This window comes from Ahaetulla prasina, chromosome 2 (genome assembly GCF_028640845.1).
Source record: "Ahaetulla prasina isolate Xishuangbanna chromosome 2, ASM2864084v1, whole genome shotgun sequence".
In the NCBI taxonomy this organism is placed as follows: Eukaryota; Metazoa; Chordata; class Lepidosauria; order Squamata; family Colubridae; genus Ahaetulla; species Ahaetulla prasina.
Genome location: NC_080540.1, coordinates 166,037,414 through 166,054,251, shown reverse-complemented (window position 1 = coordinate 166,054,251; position 16,838 = coordinate 166,037,414). Strand labels below are relative to the sequence as shown.

Below are 16,838 nucleotides of genomic sequence, written 5' to 3'. Positions count from 1 at the left end.
AACCCTAAGGGGAGGACAGAAATGTAATGTGAGTATCTCAGACAGGACCTTTCCTAGTTCTCACAAAAGTAAAAGTGGGAGGGAGAGAAAATATTCAGACTTGCAAGATTCTATTACTTTATGTTTTATATAAAAGCAGTAGTGGGTTTCAAATCCCAGCACTACCAGTTTGTTACTGGGAGCGTGCAGGCGTGCAGGGCGCTTCTGCACATGCGCAGAGCGTTTTTGATGACATATGGGTGGGTGGGCGGAGCCTCCCACTGCCACCGCTACCAGCTTACCCAAACCAGGGTGAACTGGTAGCAACCCACCACTGAATAAAAGTAGTATTACATTCATAACTTTGGTTTTCTAATCTGGTCTATCTGAAAGGTCTGATAGACAGTCAGTCAGTCAGACAGTCCCTCCCTCCCTCCCCATCTTCTCTCCATGCCTCTCTTCTGAAGTACGCTAAGCTATTTAAATCAGGGGTCTCCAACCTTGGCAACTTTAAGACTTGTGGACTTCAACTGGGAGTTGAAGTCCACAAGTCTTAAAGTTGCCACGGTTGGAGACCCCTGATTTAAAGTATAGGACTATTAACTCCAGTATTTAAAATTACACACCTACATGCGGTAGTGACTGCTGTCCTGCCCTCTCCTTCATGCTTTCACCCCAGTAGATTAACCCTTCCATTCTCCAAACCTTTTGAGCAAAGGCATCTGTTTTGTCTTCCAAAACTTGCCATCCCAGTAGATCCCCTCATGGCTGTGGCTTACCTTGTGAGGCCGTGTCTCTGGCATCATCAAGGATCTGGTATATCCCAGCTTTTTGTGGAGACTTTGAGCCCCAGGCTGCTCCCCGCTCACTCTGCCTTCTGTTTGGTCCAGTTTGGCTCCTGGAGTAGGATCTGCTGGAGCTGAGAGATCATTTTCCTCTGTTTGCACCAAGCTCTGGCAAAACAAAAACACAGAAAAAGGGAGGGGGAGAGGAGAGAAAGAGAACTTTTTATGACAAGAGCTGGACATGAGCCCAACTATGGCTACCCTTCCTTGTTCTGGCTCTCACCAATTTGATCCACAGCCACCTATTTCTTTCAAATCTGGGCTTCAATCCCATTAGTGCCGCTGTCCCACAGTGATGATCTGGACAGAGCTTTCAAGTGCATGGGGACATGACAAGGGGATGTTGGGAAGGGGGATGGGAAGGGGTTTACTGTACAGACTAGCTGGCAACTACATGCCCTCTGTTCTGATGTAGCACACAATGATTTCTCATTATAGAAATTTCTCAGGCATCTGGCTGGTGGCCCAAACTGGAATTCTGGCTTAAAGTACCAATCAAACTCCAAAGGAAGCCTCCAGAAGAGATGTATTAGTGACAGCTGTCTGTCAATAGCTGAGCCATCTCAGGGCTTGATTTACAGACTGGGAATATCCCCCACAATGGTGGATTTCAACATTTTTACTACTGGTTCTGTGGGTGTGGCGTGGTGGGTGTGGTGTGGTGTGGCTTGGTGGGCATGGCTTGGTGGGTGTAGCAGGAGAAGGATACCGCAAAATCCCCATTTTCTCCCGATCAGCCAGGACTTGGGAGGCAGAAAATAGATGGGGGTGGGGCCAGTCAGAATTTTTACTAGCGGTTCTCCGAACTACTCAAAATTTCTGCTACCGGTTCTCTAGAACTGGTTAAAACCTGCTGAAACGCACCTTTGATCCCCCATCCCAGCAATCATGCTGTCAAGTCTACTCCAGAACATTCCCTCAAAGGTAGCAATGTTGAATCATTTCAAAACACAATACGCGAAGCAAGATATGTGCCTATCATTCTTTCAAGAGTCTAATGCTACGCAAGATCACATCAAATACCTGTACAATTAGCACAGGGGCCCCCCAAGGCTGTGTGCTCTCCCCACTTCTCTTCTCTCTGTATACCAATGACTGCATCTCCAACGAGCCATCTGTTAAGCTACTGAAGTTCGCAGATGACACAACAGTGATTGGTCTCATTCGAGACAATGACGAATCCGCATATAGACAAGAGGTCGAACGACTAGCCTTGTGGTGCAACCAAAACAATCTGGAACTGAACACACTCAAAACCGTAGAAATGGTGGTAGACTTTAGGAAAAACCCTTCCATACTTCCACCTCTCACAATACTTGACAACACAGTATCAACAGTAGAAACCTTCAAATTTCTGGGTTCTATCATATCGCAAGATCTCAAATGGACAGCTAACATCAAAAACATCATTAAAAAAGGACAACAAAGAATGTTCTTTCTGCGCCAACTCAGAAAGCTCAAACTGCCCAAGGAGCTGCTGATCCAATTCTACAGAGGAATTATTGAGTCTGTCATTTGCACCTCTATAACTGTCTGGTTCGGTTCTGCAACCCAACAAGAAAACACAGACTTCAGAGGATAATTAGAACTGCAGAAAAATAATTGCTACCAACCTGCCTTCCATTGAGGACCTGTATACTGCACGAATCAAGAAGAGGGCCGTGAAAATATTTGCAGATGCCTCGCATCCTGGACATAAACTGTTTCAACTCCTACCCTCAAAACGACGCTATAGAGCACTGCACACCAGAACAACTAGACACAAGAACAGTTTTTTCCCGAAGGCCATCACTCTGCTAAACAAATAATTCCCTCAACACTGTCAGACTATTTACTGAATCTGCACTACTATTAATCGTTTCATAGTTCCCATCACCAATCTCTTTCCACTTATGACTGTATGACTATAACTTGTTGCTGGCAATCCTTATGATTTATATTGATATATTGATCATCAATTGTGTTGTAAATGTTGTACCTTGATGAACGTATCTTTTCTTTTATGTACACTGAGAGCATATGCACCAAGACAAATTCCTTTGTGTGTCCAATCACACTTGGCCAATATAAAATTCTATTCTATTCTATTCTATTCTATTCTATTCTGGATTTCTGAATCACAGAACTCAACTGTAACTTCCATACCTGTGTAAGCTGCTGATCTATTTTGCATGTTACCTAAAAATGAGTTGAGCCCTGTTCTTTAGAGCAACAGCCACACACACCCCTCATTTTGATAATGCTTCCATTCTATAACATAAAGATTTTTTTTTCTTTCCACTCTCCCAACTGCATCAAGAAGTACAAGAAGTAGACCCTGAGAGGTTCCAGACGGAGCTTGGGCCATTCCCTGAGGATCTGGCCCACGGCACGACTGAGGAACTGGTCGTGGCCTGGGAGCAGGCCGCGGCCGGGGCCCTGGATCGTGTCGCGCCTTTGCGGCCTCTGACCCGGCGTAGATCTCGTCCGGCCCCTTGGTTCTCCGAGGGGCTGAGGGAGATGAAACGCCGGAGAAGACGCCTAGAGAGCACCTGGAGGTCCAGTCGCTCCGAAGCTGATCGGACACTAGTTAGGACCTATACTAGGACCTACCTAGTGGCAATGAGGGAAGCGAGGCGCTCCTACGCCTCCACCCTCATTGCGTCGGCAGATAACCGCCCGGCCGCCCTGTTTTGGGTGACCCGCTCTCTCCTACATCAGGAGGTGCGGGATGACCTTGCAGGGACGAGCCGAGGAGTTTAGTGGTTATCTATCGATAAAATCGTTCAGCTGAGGGACGGTCTGGACCGAATTTGGGATGATCCAAGCGAGGGAGAGGAGGCACGTCTTGTTGAGCACATTTGGGATGAGTTTGACCCTGTGGCTCCCGAGGGCGTGGACAGGTTGTTGGGGAGGCTTCACGGCACGACATGTTTACTGGACCCGTGCCCTTCCTGGCTGGTACTGGCCACTCAGGCGGTGACACGAGGCTGGCTCCAGAGGATTATCAACGCTTCTTTGTTGGATGGGGTTTTCCCTGCCGCCTTGAAAGAGGCGGTGGTGAGACCCCTCCTTAAGAAGCCCTCTTTGGACCCAGCTATTTTGGCTAATTATCGTCCAGTCTCCAACCTTCGCTTTGTTGCGAAGGTTGTAGAGAGTGCCGTGGCGCGACAGCTGCCCCAACACCTGGATGAAGATGTCTATCTAGACCCGTTCCAGTCCGGCTTCCGACCCGGATACAGCACGGAGACAGCTTTGGTCGCATTGGTGGATGATCTCTGGAGGGCCAGGGACAAGGGATATTCCTCTGCCCTGGTCCTATTAGACCTCTCAGCGGCGTTCGATACCATCGATCATGGTATCCTGCTGCGCCGGTTGGAGGGATTGGGAGTGGGAGGCACCGTATATCGGTGGTTCTCCTCCTATCTCTCCGACCGGCCGCAGACGGTGTTGACAGGGGGGCAGAGGTCGACCGCGAGGGGCCTCACTTGTGGGGTCCCTCAGGGGTCGATTCTCTCGCCCCTGCTGTTCAACATCTACATGAAGCCGCTGGGTGAGATCATCAGTGGTTTCGGGGTGAGATACCAGCAGTACGCTGACGACACTCAGCTGTACTTTTCCACCCCGGACCACCCCAATGAAGCTGTTGAAGTGCTGTCCCGGTGTTTGGAGGCTGTACGGGTCTGGATGGGGAGAAACAGGCTCAAGCTTAATCCCTCCAAGACGGAGTGGCTGTGGATGCCGGCACCCCGATTCAGTCAGCTGCAGCCGCGGCTGGCTGTTGGTGGCGAGTTACTGGCCCCAAAGGATAGGGTGCGCAACTTGGGTGTCCTTCTGGATGATCGGCTGTCGTTTGACGACCATTTGACGGCCGTCTCCAGGAGGGCCTTCCACCAGGTTCGCCTGGTCCGGCAGTTGCGCCCCTTCCTTGATCGGGATGCCTTATGCACGGTCACTCATGCGCTCGTTACCTCTCGCTTGGATTACTGTAATGCTCTCTACATGGGGCTCCCCCTGAAGTGCGCTCGGAGGCTTCAGTTAGTCCAGAATGCAGCTGCGCGGGTGATAGAGGGAGCTACACGTAGCTCCCATGTAACACCGCTCCTGCGCAGACTGCACTGGCTGCCTGTGGCCTCCCGGGTGCACTTTAAGGTGTTGGTTATGACCTTTAAAGCGCTCCATGGCTTAGGACCTGGGTACTTACGGGACCGCCTGCTGTTACCATACGCCTCCCACCGACCCGTACGCTCCCACAGAGAGCGACTTCTCAGGGTGCCGTCCGCCAAACAATGTCGGCTGGCGGCCCCAGGAAGGGCCTTCTGTGGGGCTCCACACTCTGGAACGAGCTTCCCCCGGGCTTACGCCAAATTCCTGACCTTCGGACATTTCGTCGCGAACTCAAGACTCACCTTTTTATCCGCGCGGGGCTGGCTTAAATTGGGATTTTAAATCTTAAATTTATTAATTTTAAATGGGGTTTTAGTAGAGTAAATTTTAATCATTGGGCTAATTTAAATAAGTTTTTTAAATTGGATTTTAAATTTGTATATTGTATTGCTGGTTTTTATTATGCCTGTACACCGCCCTGAGTCCTTCGGGAGAAGGGCGGTATAAAAATTAAATAAAATAAATAAATAAATAAATAAATTAGCCTGAGAAAATGGTTACAACTGGCTCAAGTTCACTCAATACCTGAATGAAGATCTGTTGAATAAAGTTCTCGCTGAAATACTTTTAACACACCAGATTCTAGGCCATTTTTATCACTCTTATACTGGTAGTCTGAGTTCACACATTGATTGGGTTTAGATAAGGTTGAATCGTAAGCCATCTTTTACAAACCTTCATGACTAAATCAAAAAATGCTAAACCATCACCAACACTTTTTAGACAAAAGTGTCTATTGAGATTCTCAGTCATCATGAGAATCATCATGGTCATAGTTATCCCAAAAGTGCTTTTTCAAGAGGCAACTGGACTTTCTGGTTTTTCTTTGACAACAGAGCTGAAGAAGCTTCTTGGATGAGAAATGAAATATCTTCAAAGAAAAACCAGAAAGTCCAGTTGCCTCTTGAAAAAGCATTTTTGGGATAGCCAGATAAGCCACACTATTAGCACAAGGTATGAACTCTGCATTAGGAATGCCAAAACACTTGAATTAGATTTTTGAAACATAAACCTCACCCCATTCCTAAGAGGTCTGTAAGGGGTGTGCATAAGAGCACCAGCGTGCCTACCGTTCCTGTCCTAATGTTCCCTTTGATTGTATCCAATTCGTATAGTTATTTCATGCTTATGCTTATATATATGCTTATATATCGTATAGTTATTTCATGCTTATGCTTATATATACTGTTGTGACAAATAAATAAATAAATAAAATAAAATAAATAAATAAATAAATAAATAAAATATAAATAAATAAATAAATCTCTGCTATTAAAACTATTTCCATCCTATCGAGTTACAGAGCTCTCTTAGCTGGAGAAAACATTACTAGTATTAGCTCCAGGTATCTCTTGGTACATGGTACTCTTAATAATTAGTACAAAGTTTCTCTCTGGTAACGCTGTACTCCAAACTAGGGCATATAAAACCTTTGCCGGACCTATACTTGATTACTGTTCACCTGCCTGGAACCCTCACTGTATTTCAGACATCATTACATTAAAGAGGGTCCAGAGATATTTTACTAGGAGACTTCTCAAATCTTCTGCTCGAAATAAAATTCCCTATACCACCAGACTTGAAATCTTAGGTTTTCAAAGCCTCAAACTACGTTGTCTACATTTTGACCTATGCTTAGTTCATTTACCAAAACATTCTACCTGTAAATGAATACTTTAATTTCAACCATAGTAATACAAGGGCCATCAATAGATTTAAACTCAATGAAATATGACTTTTGTAATAGAGTAGTAAATGTCTGGAACAATCTACCTGATCCTGTTGTTAGTCTCTCTAATCCCCATACCTTTTACCGTAAACTGTCTACCGTGGATCTTTCATGTTCCTTAAGAGGTCCCTAAGGGGGCGTGCATAAGCGCACCAGTGTGCCTACCATCCCTGTCCTACTGTTCCCAATTATATGTAATCATTCTATGTGTTTATGGCTATGTTTTGCCAATTTATATCCTTTTTTTTTGTGCCAAAATTTTTTCACGTGTCCATATCTGTGTCTACTCTGTTACTTGTTTTCTTGTATTTGTTGACAAACAAACAAACAAACAAACAAATAAATAAATATTAGGTGTTACTAGCATATTAATAACTTGAGCATGAATTCTTATACAGCTAAACCACATTGCTCATACAAAAGAAGGAAGTATCAGGAGGCAAGAGGGTTTGCAGAAACCCAAAAATAAGGGGGGGAAAGGCTAAACGATTCCCACTAAAAGTCAGTGTGATTCAGTGGCTATTGGATTAAGATGGATATATCCAGATTGACATCCACTCTTAGGTACAGAAAAGTCCCTGGGCCATTGAATCCTACACTCCTCACAGAGTTGCTGCTGTGAGGGCAAAATGAAAGGAAATCACCCCGGAAGCTGCTCTACTGAGCTCTCTCAATTAGAACAAGATATAAACAAGATATAAACAAGATATAAACAAGATATAAAGATATTAATCGTTTCATAGTTCCCATCACCAATCTCTTTCCACTTATGACTGTATGACTATAACTTGTTGCTGGCAATCCTTATGATTTATATTGATATATTGATCATCAATTGTGTTGTAAATGTTGTACCTTGATGAACGTATCTTTTCTTTTATGTACACTGAGAGCATATGCACCAAGACAAATTCCTTGTGTGTCCAATCACACTTGGCCAATAAAAATTCTATTCTATTCTATTCTATTCTAAACAAACAAACAAACAAACAAACAAAGCAAATAAACCAGATGAATCCAACTGAAATTATGGTGTTCCATAGCCACACAACATCAACTGCTTCATGGGGATGGAAGCAGTGGTGAAATCCAAATTTTTTTACTACCGGTTCTGTGGGCATGGCTTGGTGGGCGTGGCAGGGGAAGGATACTGCAAAATCTCCATTCCCATCCCACTCCAGGGAAAGGATACTTCAAAATCTCCATTCCTACCCCTCTCTGGGGCCAGCCAGAGGTGGTATTTGCCAGTTCCCCGAACTACTCAAAATTTCTGCTGCCAGTTCTCTGAACTGCTCAAAATTTCCGCTACCGGTTCTCCAGAACCTGTCAGAACCTGCTGGATTTCATCCCTGGATGGAAGGAAATCAAGGAGAAAGCAGAAAGAATAGGAAGGTGTACTGGAGAGAGGGAAATTGTTGCTCAGCTTACTCTACATGCAAGAGTTTTTGTTTTTTTTTAGGTCTTCAAGCATTTGGATCAAATCACATCACTAAAACAGACACTAGCAAGTGAAAAGTCATTTGATTGAAAGCATAGAGTATAGGAAATCGTTGACTTACGACTGCAGTTGAGCCCACAATTTTGGTTGTAAGACATGACCATTGTAAAGCAGGTCACCACGGGACTGGGTCTGATTTTAGGACCCTTCTTGTTGTGATTGTTAAGCGAACCCAGCAGTTGCTAAGTGAACCCATTGTTTCATATGGGGCTTTTTTGGTGGAAATAAACACCAGTTTCTGGGAAAATGTTGAAACTCACAGTCACATTTCCATGGGACTGTGGCTATAACTGTGTGGGCTGGTTGCCAAGCAACCATAATGCAATCATAAGACCACAGAGGATGCAAACATCATAATTCTGAATCTAGGCCATAGTAGCTTTTTTGGGTCTGACAGAACTCTGAACTGTCATTAAGTGACCAATTGCAAGTGAAGGACTACCTCTAATTTGTGTATTTGCCAGCTAAAACACTTGCTGGGTAAAGCCACAAACCAATCAAAAGTAAAGATTGGATTGCTGAGGCTAAGTAGCATAGATGTCCCCCTAACAATTCTAGCTTCTCACCATCTCTTGGCTCCTCCTGGGTGGCTTCCATGACTTTTCACCTGTTTCAGGCTTATAGTAGTAACTACGCAAGGAGCTGGAGTCTACGTGACGTTCCCAGGCTTCCAGCATCTGTAATGGTGGGCTGCGTGGGGTAGGAGGCGTTGTTGGTAACTGCTTCATCTCCTCCAGATTGTAATAAATTGGAGGCTTCTCCCCAAGGAGAGGTGGAGGAGTATCATCCAACATCTGCTAGAAAGAAGCAGGAAATAAATGAGAATTGAACTTACTGTAACATACTGTTCTCATCATTGGAAGGTGGACCTGGTCGGAAAGGATTAACTCTACCACTTTTACACAGAACATGAGGGTTAGAATCTCTTCCTCTCCCATGGAAGAAACTTCATTCACTGAGTAACTATCTCTCAGGCCAATCTACTTCACAAGGTTGTTGTGAGGAAAAAACGGGAGGAAAGAGCACTACATCTGCTGCCTTAAGTGCCTGAACAAATGGTGTGATTTAAAAGAAAAACCTCTAACAAATACAGTAATCAATAAATTCCACTGTGATGACAAGAACTGGCAATTAGTAGGGTATGTGGAACGAGAAGAATAATGTGCAACGATCAGTACAAGGCAGTAAAGTAATTATCTTCTTGATCCTTGGACCGCTTAGGTACTCTTAATCTTCTCTCTTTTCCTAAAAAAACAGAGACTGTAGCCTTCTCGTTCCTTTCTCTCTCGTTTGCAAATAGGCAAGGGATGTGGATGAATAGGAGCTAATAGATGGACTTCTCGGAGTACCAGCAACTGGTTCCCTCTCCTCCCCATAGTTGGAACCATGTATAATTCTGCTATGAGAAGGAAGGACTCACTGGAGAAGAGCCTAATGCTGGGAACGATTGAGGGCAAAAGAAAAAGGGGACAGCAGAGAATAAGGTGGCTGGATGGAGTCATTGAAGCAGTAAGCATGAGCTTAAATGGACTCCAGAGGATGGTAGGGGACAGGAAGGCCTGCAGGAATGTTGTCCATGGGGTCATGATGGGTCGGACATGACTTTGCAACTAATAACAACAATAATTCTGCTTCATTTTAGGATGGGGAAATACTTTTCTTGAGTAGCTTTTCTCTGGTATCTGAGTTGCATAATGGATACACTAGGGGTGTCAAACTTGCAGTCCGTGAGCTGGATGCATCATATGCTGGCCACACCTACCCTTGTTTTAATGAAGGGGGAAAAGTTGTGCTACGTCTTGTGACAATAACGTGTCGTTGCAAGTTTGATACCTCTGCACTAGGCAATTCATATATCCCTTATCCTGTTCTAGGGGTTGTCACCCAGTTCAATACTATTTACTCTGTTTGCAAATGCAAAGGAAGACTATTTACTGCATATAGTCAATACATGATGGAGTTGCACATTGAAAATCTCTGGGGTTTCCCTGATATGAGAGCTGTGGTGGTGCAGTGGTTAGAATGCCAGATTGCAGGCTAATTCTCCCGACTGCCAGCAGTTCGATCCTGACCGACTCAAGGTTGACTCAGCCTTCCATCCTTCCGAGGTTGATAAAACGAGGACCCAGATTGTTGGGGGCATTAGGCTGACTTTGTAAACTGCTTAGAGAGTGATGTAAAGCACTATGCGGTATATAAGTCTAAGTGGTATTGTTATTGCTATATGCGCTCACAGGGGCAAAAGGAAGAAACCTCCCTGAAGAGTATAGGAATCCTAAACTTGGGCATCCCCTTGGTGATGACACACAAAGTCAGCTAATTCTTCCACAACAGCAGGCAGACAATCTCCTGGATGAAAACACATCACTATGAGAAGACCTCATAGTAGAGGTAGTATTCAGCTGGTTCGCACCAGTTCATCCGAACCGGTAGCGGAAATCACGGGTGGGCCAGGCCACCGCCCCGGCTCTATGCCATCCTATTTAGGCATGGTTTTGGGGCCGGGTGCAGGCGTGGAAGGCACACATGTGAGCAAAGCGCATGCGCAGAAGGCTGGGCATATGCATAGAAGGCAGGCATGAGCATGAACCAGGCACATGCGCGCACAAAGCAAGCATGCGCGCGGGGGGCAAACTAATAGTGATATAATGTGAAACCCACCGCTGCCTCATAGGATATAGCATTAGCATATAGAAGGACTTAACATATAAAAGTTTAGGCCAGTGTTTCAACCTTGGTAGATGTGTGGGCTCCAACTCCCAGAATTCCCTAGCCAGCATGTCAGATTAGGCATTTTCTGAATTTTTGACCTGCCAAGGCTAAATTTTTCACCATCCTAGTCTGACCATGTAGTACCTTCAGGGATGGCTTTATGTCAGCATGAGAGAGAACAGAGTTTTGTGAGAGCAGAGTTTCTACGGGCTTTTAGGACTGTTAATTCCTCTTGCCATTTCGACTGCCTTTTCTGGCAGTTTCCGGCTGGCCAATCAGATTTTGCTCTCCCAATGCTCCTCATGAAGACGAAGAAGAATGCTTTGTTCAATATGTCAAAGAATCAGCACCAATGGAGGGTAAGGATCTTCTCAGTGGCCGAAGCACTGCAGGCCAAATTACAGTCAATGCTACCACTTTCCTTCTCCATACTCTGCAATCTCTGGAGACCTAATCAAACTCTTCTTGCATTTCCTAGGATATTTTCCTGGCCCAGCATCATAGCACTTTCAGGTGTGGCCTCCTGCCAGCAGGCCAATCAAATAGCATATGGTTACCACAAAACACTTCATGCAGGATGGGGAAGAGCCCTGGTTTCGGTCTTCATTATTATTTTCTTTTTATCTCCCAAGATTGAGGCACTAGTTCCTCTCAGAGAAGAAGGCTAAAGTAAGAGGCATTTCCTCTAGTGGAAAAGAAGATATTTTAAGATCTTTTCTATCAAAACCAGCCCCAGCGATCTAAAAGTGACTTTTACATAATAAAGAGCCAGACTTCCCCTCTCTGTAGGTTACAAGGAAGGATTAATGATATTTCAGGGATTTATGAAATTTTATGGTGGGTCTCATGAAGATAGTTAAAGATAGTTAAGGGGCGTGCATAAGAGCATAAACGTGCCTACCGTTCCTGTCCTATTGTTTCCTTTCGTTATATCCAATTAATATAGTAATTACAAACTTATACTCATATATATGCTTATATATTGTACAATTATTTCATGCTTATGCTTATATATACTGTGTGACAAAATAAATAAATAAAATAAAAATAAAATAGTGATGCATCTGAGCTTCAGAATAAACTGAGTAGATTACCTTGGTCATCAAAAACATTTGATTATTCAATTGGAAGGAGGGGGGAGTAAAAACCGTTAAGAAAATTCTTAACCCTAACCCTAACCCTAACCCTAACCTTAATCCCAAAAGCTTTAACCAAAAACTTTCTACTATTGACCTCACCCCATTCCTAAGAGGACCATAAGGGACGTGCATAAGAGCACAAACGTGCCTACCGTTCCTGTCCTATTGTTTTTCTTTTTCTCCTTCTTACATATATATATGCTTATTCCTCCTAATATTTACTCTTACATATGTTTATACACTATATAATCTTTTCTGTATGATATTTATATATATTGTTGTGACAAAATAAATAAATAAATAAATAAAAATAAAATAAATAATCCTGTTGATCAATTCATCCAAGTTCTAGCCTATCCTATTTAGCACTGTTTTTGGTTTTTTTAAGCTGCCATGGTCACTAATCATTTCAATTGTTTTGTGGTTTACTTGAGAACAGAGCAGAATGTTTAAATAAATAAATAAGCCATACTATATCACAGGTTGGGAACAAAAATTGATGCCACCAGATCAGAAAAAATTAGGATTACTGATTTAGAGATCACAGTTACTTTCCAAGTTTGTTCCCATGGCCATATATAAGGTATGTGTATCTCACTGCATTTGCATTGTCACAGCACAATGTGACAAAAGAGTTGAAGTTTTTACCTTCTACCAGGACCAATTGCAGACTAGAGCCAAACTGATATTTGGGACCTATTGTTTTTAATTGCATTTTAGAATCAGTACATGCAGTGAAATCGCATCAGTCGATTTAGCATAGCTCTAGTTTCGACAACTTGAGAACATGTAACAAAAGAACTAAGAGCAAGATTAGAATATTTACTCCAAATCCCACAAAATATCAATTAATATCCATTAATTTAACGTGCCCTAAAAATTAAGCCAGATACTAGGTTTTACAAAGTTTTAGTGTTTGTAAATTGCTATAAAGCCATTAGAATCAGGAGTCTATAAATTCAGGAAACAAATACTAAGTAAAAATGTCTAGAATTCAAGAGAATTCTAATGCCCAATGAATGATCAACTGCACAGAATAGCTTGTTTTGTGCCATTACAGTCAATTATGGCTTAATATGATAATAATTAGCATCTTTATGTTTTGCCTAAAGAAATTGAAGTCACTACTGATATTAAAAGCCTTTAACATTCCCATCTGGAAGTAAACAAAGCAAAATAAGTGCCATAGATATCTTAGGAAGAGATATAGTTGGTTTGAGCCCTTCTCCAAAATAGTCATTGGGGTAACCAGAGGGAGGGACAACAGTGCACACATACACAAAAGGAGGCAGGGCCTCAATCACTGTGATCACGCTAGCCTTCCAAACCCGAAGATGGCAAAGAGCTACTCTTGTTTAAGAGATTGTAAGGATATAAAAACGTAAAGAAAGACCTGCTCTTTGCTATTATTTTTTAAAACTTTGAATCCCCAGATAACTTTACTGGGAACTGTGGGAACCGAAATCCACTACATCTGGAAGGTACGTACAACCTAAGAATTGGTTGGGGTACAGTGTTGGATTTTGGTCAGGAAGATCTAAATTTGTATCCCCCTATAGAACGAGGTCCATCATTTTCTCACGTTCTCTACAGTCTATTAAAAAAGTTATTTTGAGGATAGAATCAAGTCACTTTTCAACTATGGAATTAATAAACACCATCCAGAGTCCAACCAGAGTGGAGCAGTTTAAACATTTAATGGATGGATGGATGGATGGATGGATGACAGGTAGACAGATAAACAAAGATACATAATAACCAAGTTTCTTTCTAGCTACTCTTGTCTGAAAAGGAAGAGCATGGCAGCTATGAGTCTTTTCTTATGCTGAGCCACAGCTGTTTTGCCTTCTGCTCATGTAAATAATTTCCATAAAATCCCACTGACAGATGCATATAGCTCCAGCCAATTCTTCCCAGCTCCACCCAGCTCCATACAGATTCTCTGCTAATGCCTATCTACACAGTGCCCTCTCCAGCTCAGTCACAGCTGTGGCTCCTTCTGCCTGCTTGTCTATGTTCATTGCTTAAGAGGAAGTTGAAAACGGGTTGCTTCATAGCAGAAGACTGGAAGAATATTGCTAGTGATCCAGAGATCCTCTTCCTCTTCCTCACTTTGTCTCAATTCTAATTACATCTTCCTCTAAAATCCACCTCTCTGAGGTGACCCCCTTTATCCTACCTCAAGTCTTGAGGCCTTCAGAAGTTTTCTAGAAAGCACCGATACCCCCACACTCTGGTACTTACTGCCAGCGCCAGCTGTGCGGTTCAGGGGCGTGTGCAGAGGAGCTGGCCCTCCCACTAACTTCCCCCACATCCTGCGTGGGTGGCAGAGGCTACCACCCCTTCCAATCAAGGGAAAGACAAAGAGGAAATTGTGCAAGGTAGCAGGGTAGATGCTCAGATAAGCAACTCTCACCCAAGCATCTAGTGGAATTTTGACAGAAGAAAAAATATCCGCGCAGCAATCCACAGCAGTCAGAAATCATGCAGAACATACAATATAAGTCAAGATGGAAGGACTGAAATGTAATGCAGTGAAAGCTTACAGTTCAACAGCTTTAAAGGGGATATGAGTCAACTTTTCTGAGAAATTTGTCATTCTGGAGGTGTGTCATAAGGTTATATGAAGGCCTTGACTGAGAGTGACTTTGAAGATTTTTTTAAAAAGTTTCACTTACTGTCTACACTTGTAGTGGGGAGACTTTCAAAACATTCTACATTCTTCCTAATCTGGGTTGTATTATGGAGATTAAGATAATTCTGTTCAAACACCCACAAAAATACAATGGGGACTCCTAAATCCGCATGTTGCCCTTTTCAACTATTTCCAGAGAAGCATCCAAAAGGACTGGATCTTGGGATAACTTCAAGCGCTCCATGGCTTAGGACCGGGATATTTATGAGACCGCCTTCTGCTACCTATAGCCTCCCAACGACCTGTGCGCTCCCACAGAGTGGGCCTCCTCAGGGTGCCGTCGACCAAACAATGTCAGTTGGCGGCCCCCAGGGGGAGAGCCTTCTCTGTGGCAGCACCGGCCCTCTGGAATGAGCTACCTCCGGGTTTACGCCAACTTCCCGACCTCCGGACCTTCAAGCAGGAATTGAAGACTTTATTATTTCATCGGGCGGGACTAGCCTACGTGTATTTTAAGTGTATTTTAATTGTAATTTTAAGGGGTTTTAAGTCGGTCTAATGACCGTTTTAGTTGATTGCCTTGTTAAATATTTGTTTTTAAATTCTTTTTAAATTTGTTATTTATTCGCTGTATTTTAAGATGGCTGTACACCGCCCTGAGTCCTTCGGGAGAAGGGCAGTATAAAAGTTAAATTATAAATAAATAAATAAAAATAAGACTAACAGACTTTATGATAGCTTATATTCCTATGGACCAAATCAGGAGTTTTCAAACTGTGGGTTGGGACAGGAGCACCTGGGGCGGGAAGAGATCCCAGATTTGCACAAGCAAAGTAAAAGGCACTGTCAAAACTCACTCCTGGCTTTGCTCCTCATTTTGCTTGTGTAAATCTTGCAGTGGGTGTTTTTTGTAAGCAGAATCCCCTACCTCATCCTAATTCCCCAGAAATGCCTTGCCTTGGACTGTTTAATATATCATTCTTCAGTCCACCCTTTTCAGTCTATTTATTTATTATGTATTAAATTAATCTGCTGCCCATCTTGCCTAAAGGCAACCCTAGGCAGCTTACAATCAACAATTTTAGTTGTTCTGGAGATGGTCTTCCTGCTCATTCAAGAACTGAAGGAAAATATTAGGGAGAGACCTTTTTATTAGAGGAGGAGGAGGAAGAAGCATATCACTTGCAGCCAGTCTGAATTCTTACAGCATAGACCAGTGATGGCTAATCTTTTTATCATCACGTGCCAAAAGCGCTTGCACATGCCTGCACCCATAATGCAATGCATGTGTGACACCCCCCCGGCACCCTGCCCACCACACATGTGCATGTGACCCTGCCCACGCTCCCCCCAGCCGCCCGCGCATGCGTGCGTGACCTCCCCGCACCTAATTTTGGGCCTAGTAGGCCTCCTTGCAGCCTCCTAAGCCCAAAAACGGGCCACAAATGGGGTACAGGCCCGTTTTTGGTTCCAGGAGGCTGCAGGGAGGCATGCGCATGCAACCCCACTCCCACCCCCTGGGCATGCGAGCGGGTCTCCCGCATGCACTCTGCCCTCTGCGCATGCGCGGCAGAGACCTGAAGATCAGCTGGCCGGTGGGAGGCATGCACGCATGCGGGGTGGACCTGAGCTGGGCGACAGCTCACGTGTCATAGGTTCATCATCATGGGCATAGACTCTTGACCCAAGGATAAGAATATAAAACTAGCTCTGCTGGACCAGGCCAAGATCCATCTTAATCCAGGATTTTTGTTCCCTAGAGTAACCAACCAGGTACCATTCAGAAACATCCATCTCTCACCACTGCTTCCCTGCAACTGCTGGATTGATAGCTGACTACACCTTCTCCCCACATGCTCTCTGCTCTCCATCCATTCATCTTTTTCCTATCATGTTGATGTATTTCCATAGAGTTCTTTTTCATGAAGGTCGGCTGGCGGCCCTCAGGGGGAGGGCCTTCTCTGTGGGGGCTCCTACCCTCTGGAACGAACTTCCCCCAGGACTTCGTCAACTCCCTGATCTCCGGACCTTCCGCCGCGAGCTGAAGACGTATCTATTCTTCCGCGCTGGACTGGCATAAAATTAGTTTTATTATTGGTATTTTAACTGGGGTTTTATGGTTTTATTTTAATTATGGGCCAAATTTAATAAGTTT

At 43.9% G+C, this 16,838-nt stretch overlaps 1 protein-coding gene across 5 annotated transcripts in view; it reads right to left on the bottom strand.

The window, feature by feature from the left end:
• ARHGAP9 (Rho GTPase activating protein 9) overlaps positions 1-16,838 on the bottom strand; it is a 58,809-nt gene that overhangs the window by 27,945 nt on the left and 14,026 nt on the right. For 2 of the 5 annotated variants that reach the window (XM_058171520.1, XM_058171521.1), the window contains exons 4-5: positions 8,764-8,991; positions 759-932 (exon numbers count right to left, since the gene is read on the bottom strand). In XM_058171520.1, coding sequence (XP_058027503.1) covers positions 759-932; positions 8,764-8,991 — 402 coding nt within the window. Of the gene's footprint in view, positions 1-758; positions 933-8,763; positions 8,992-14,227; positions 14,340-16,838 lie in introns of those variants that run through there. The other 3 variants (XM_058171523.1, XM_058171522.1, XM_058171524.1) reach the window with 3 other exon arrangements.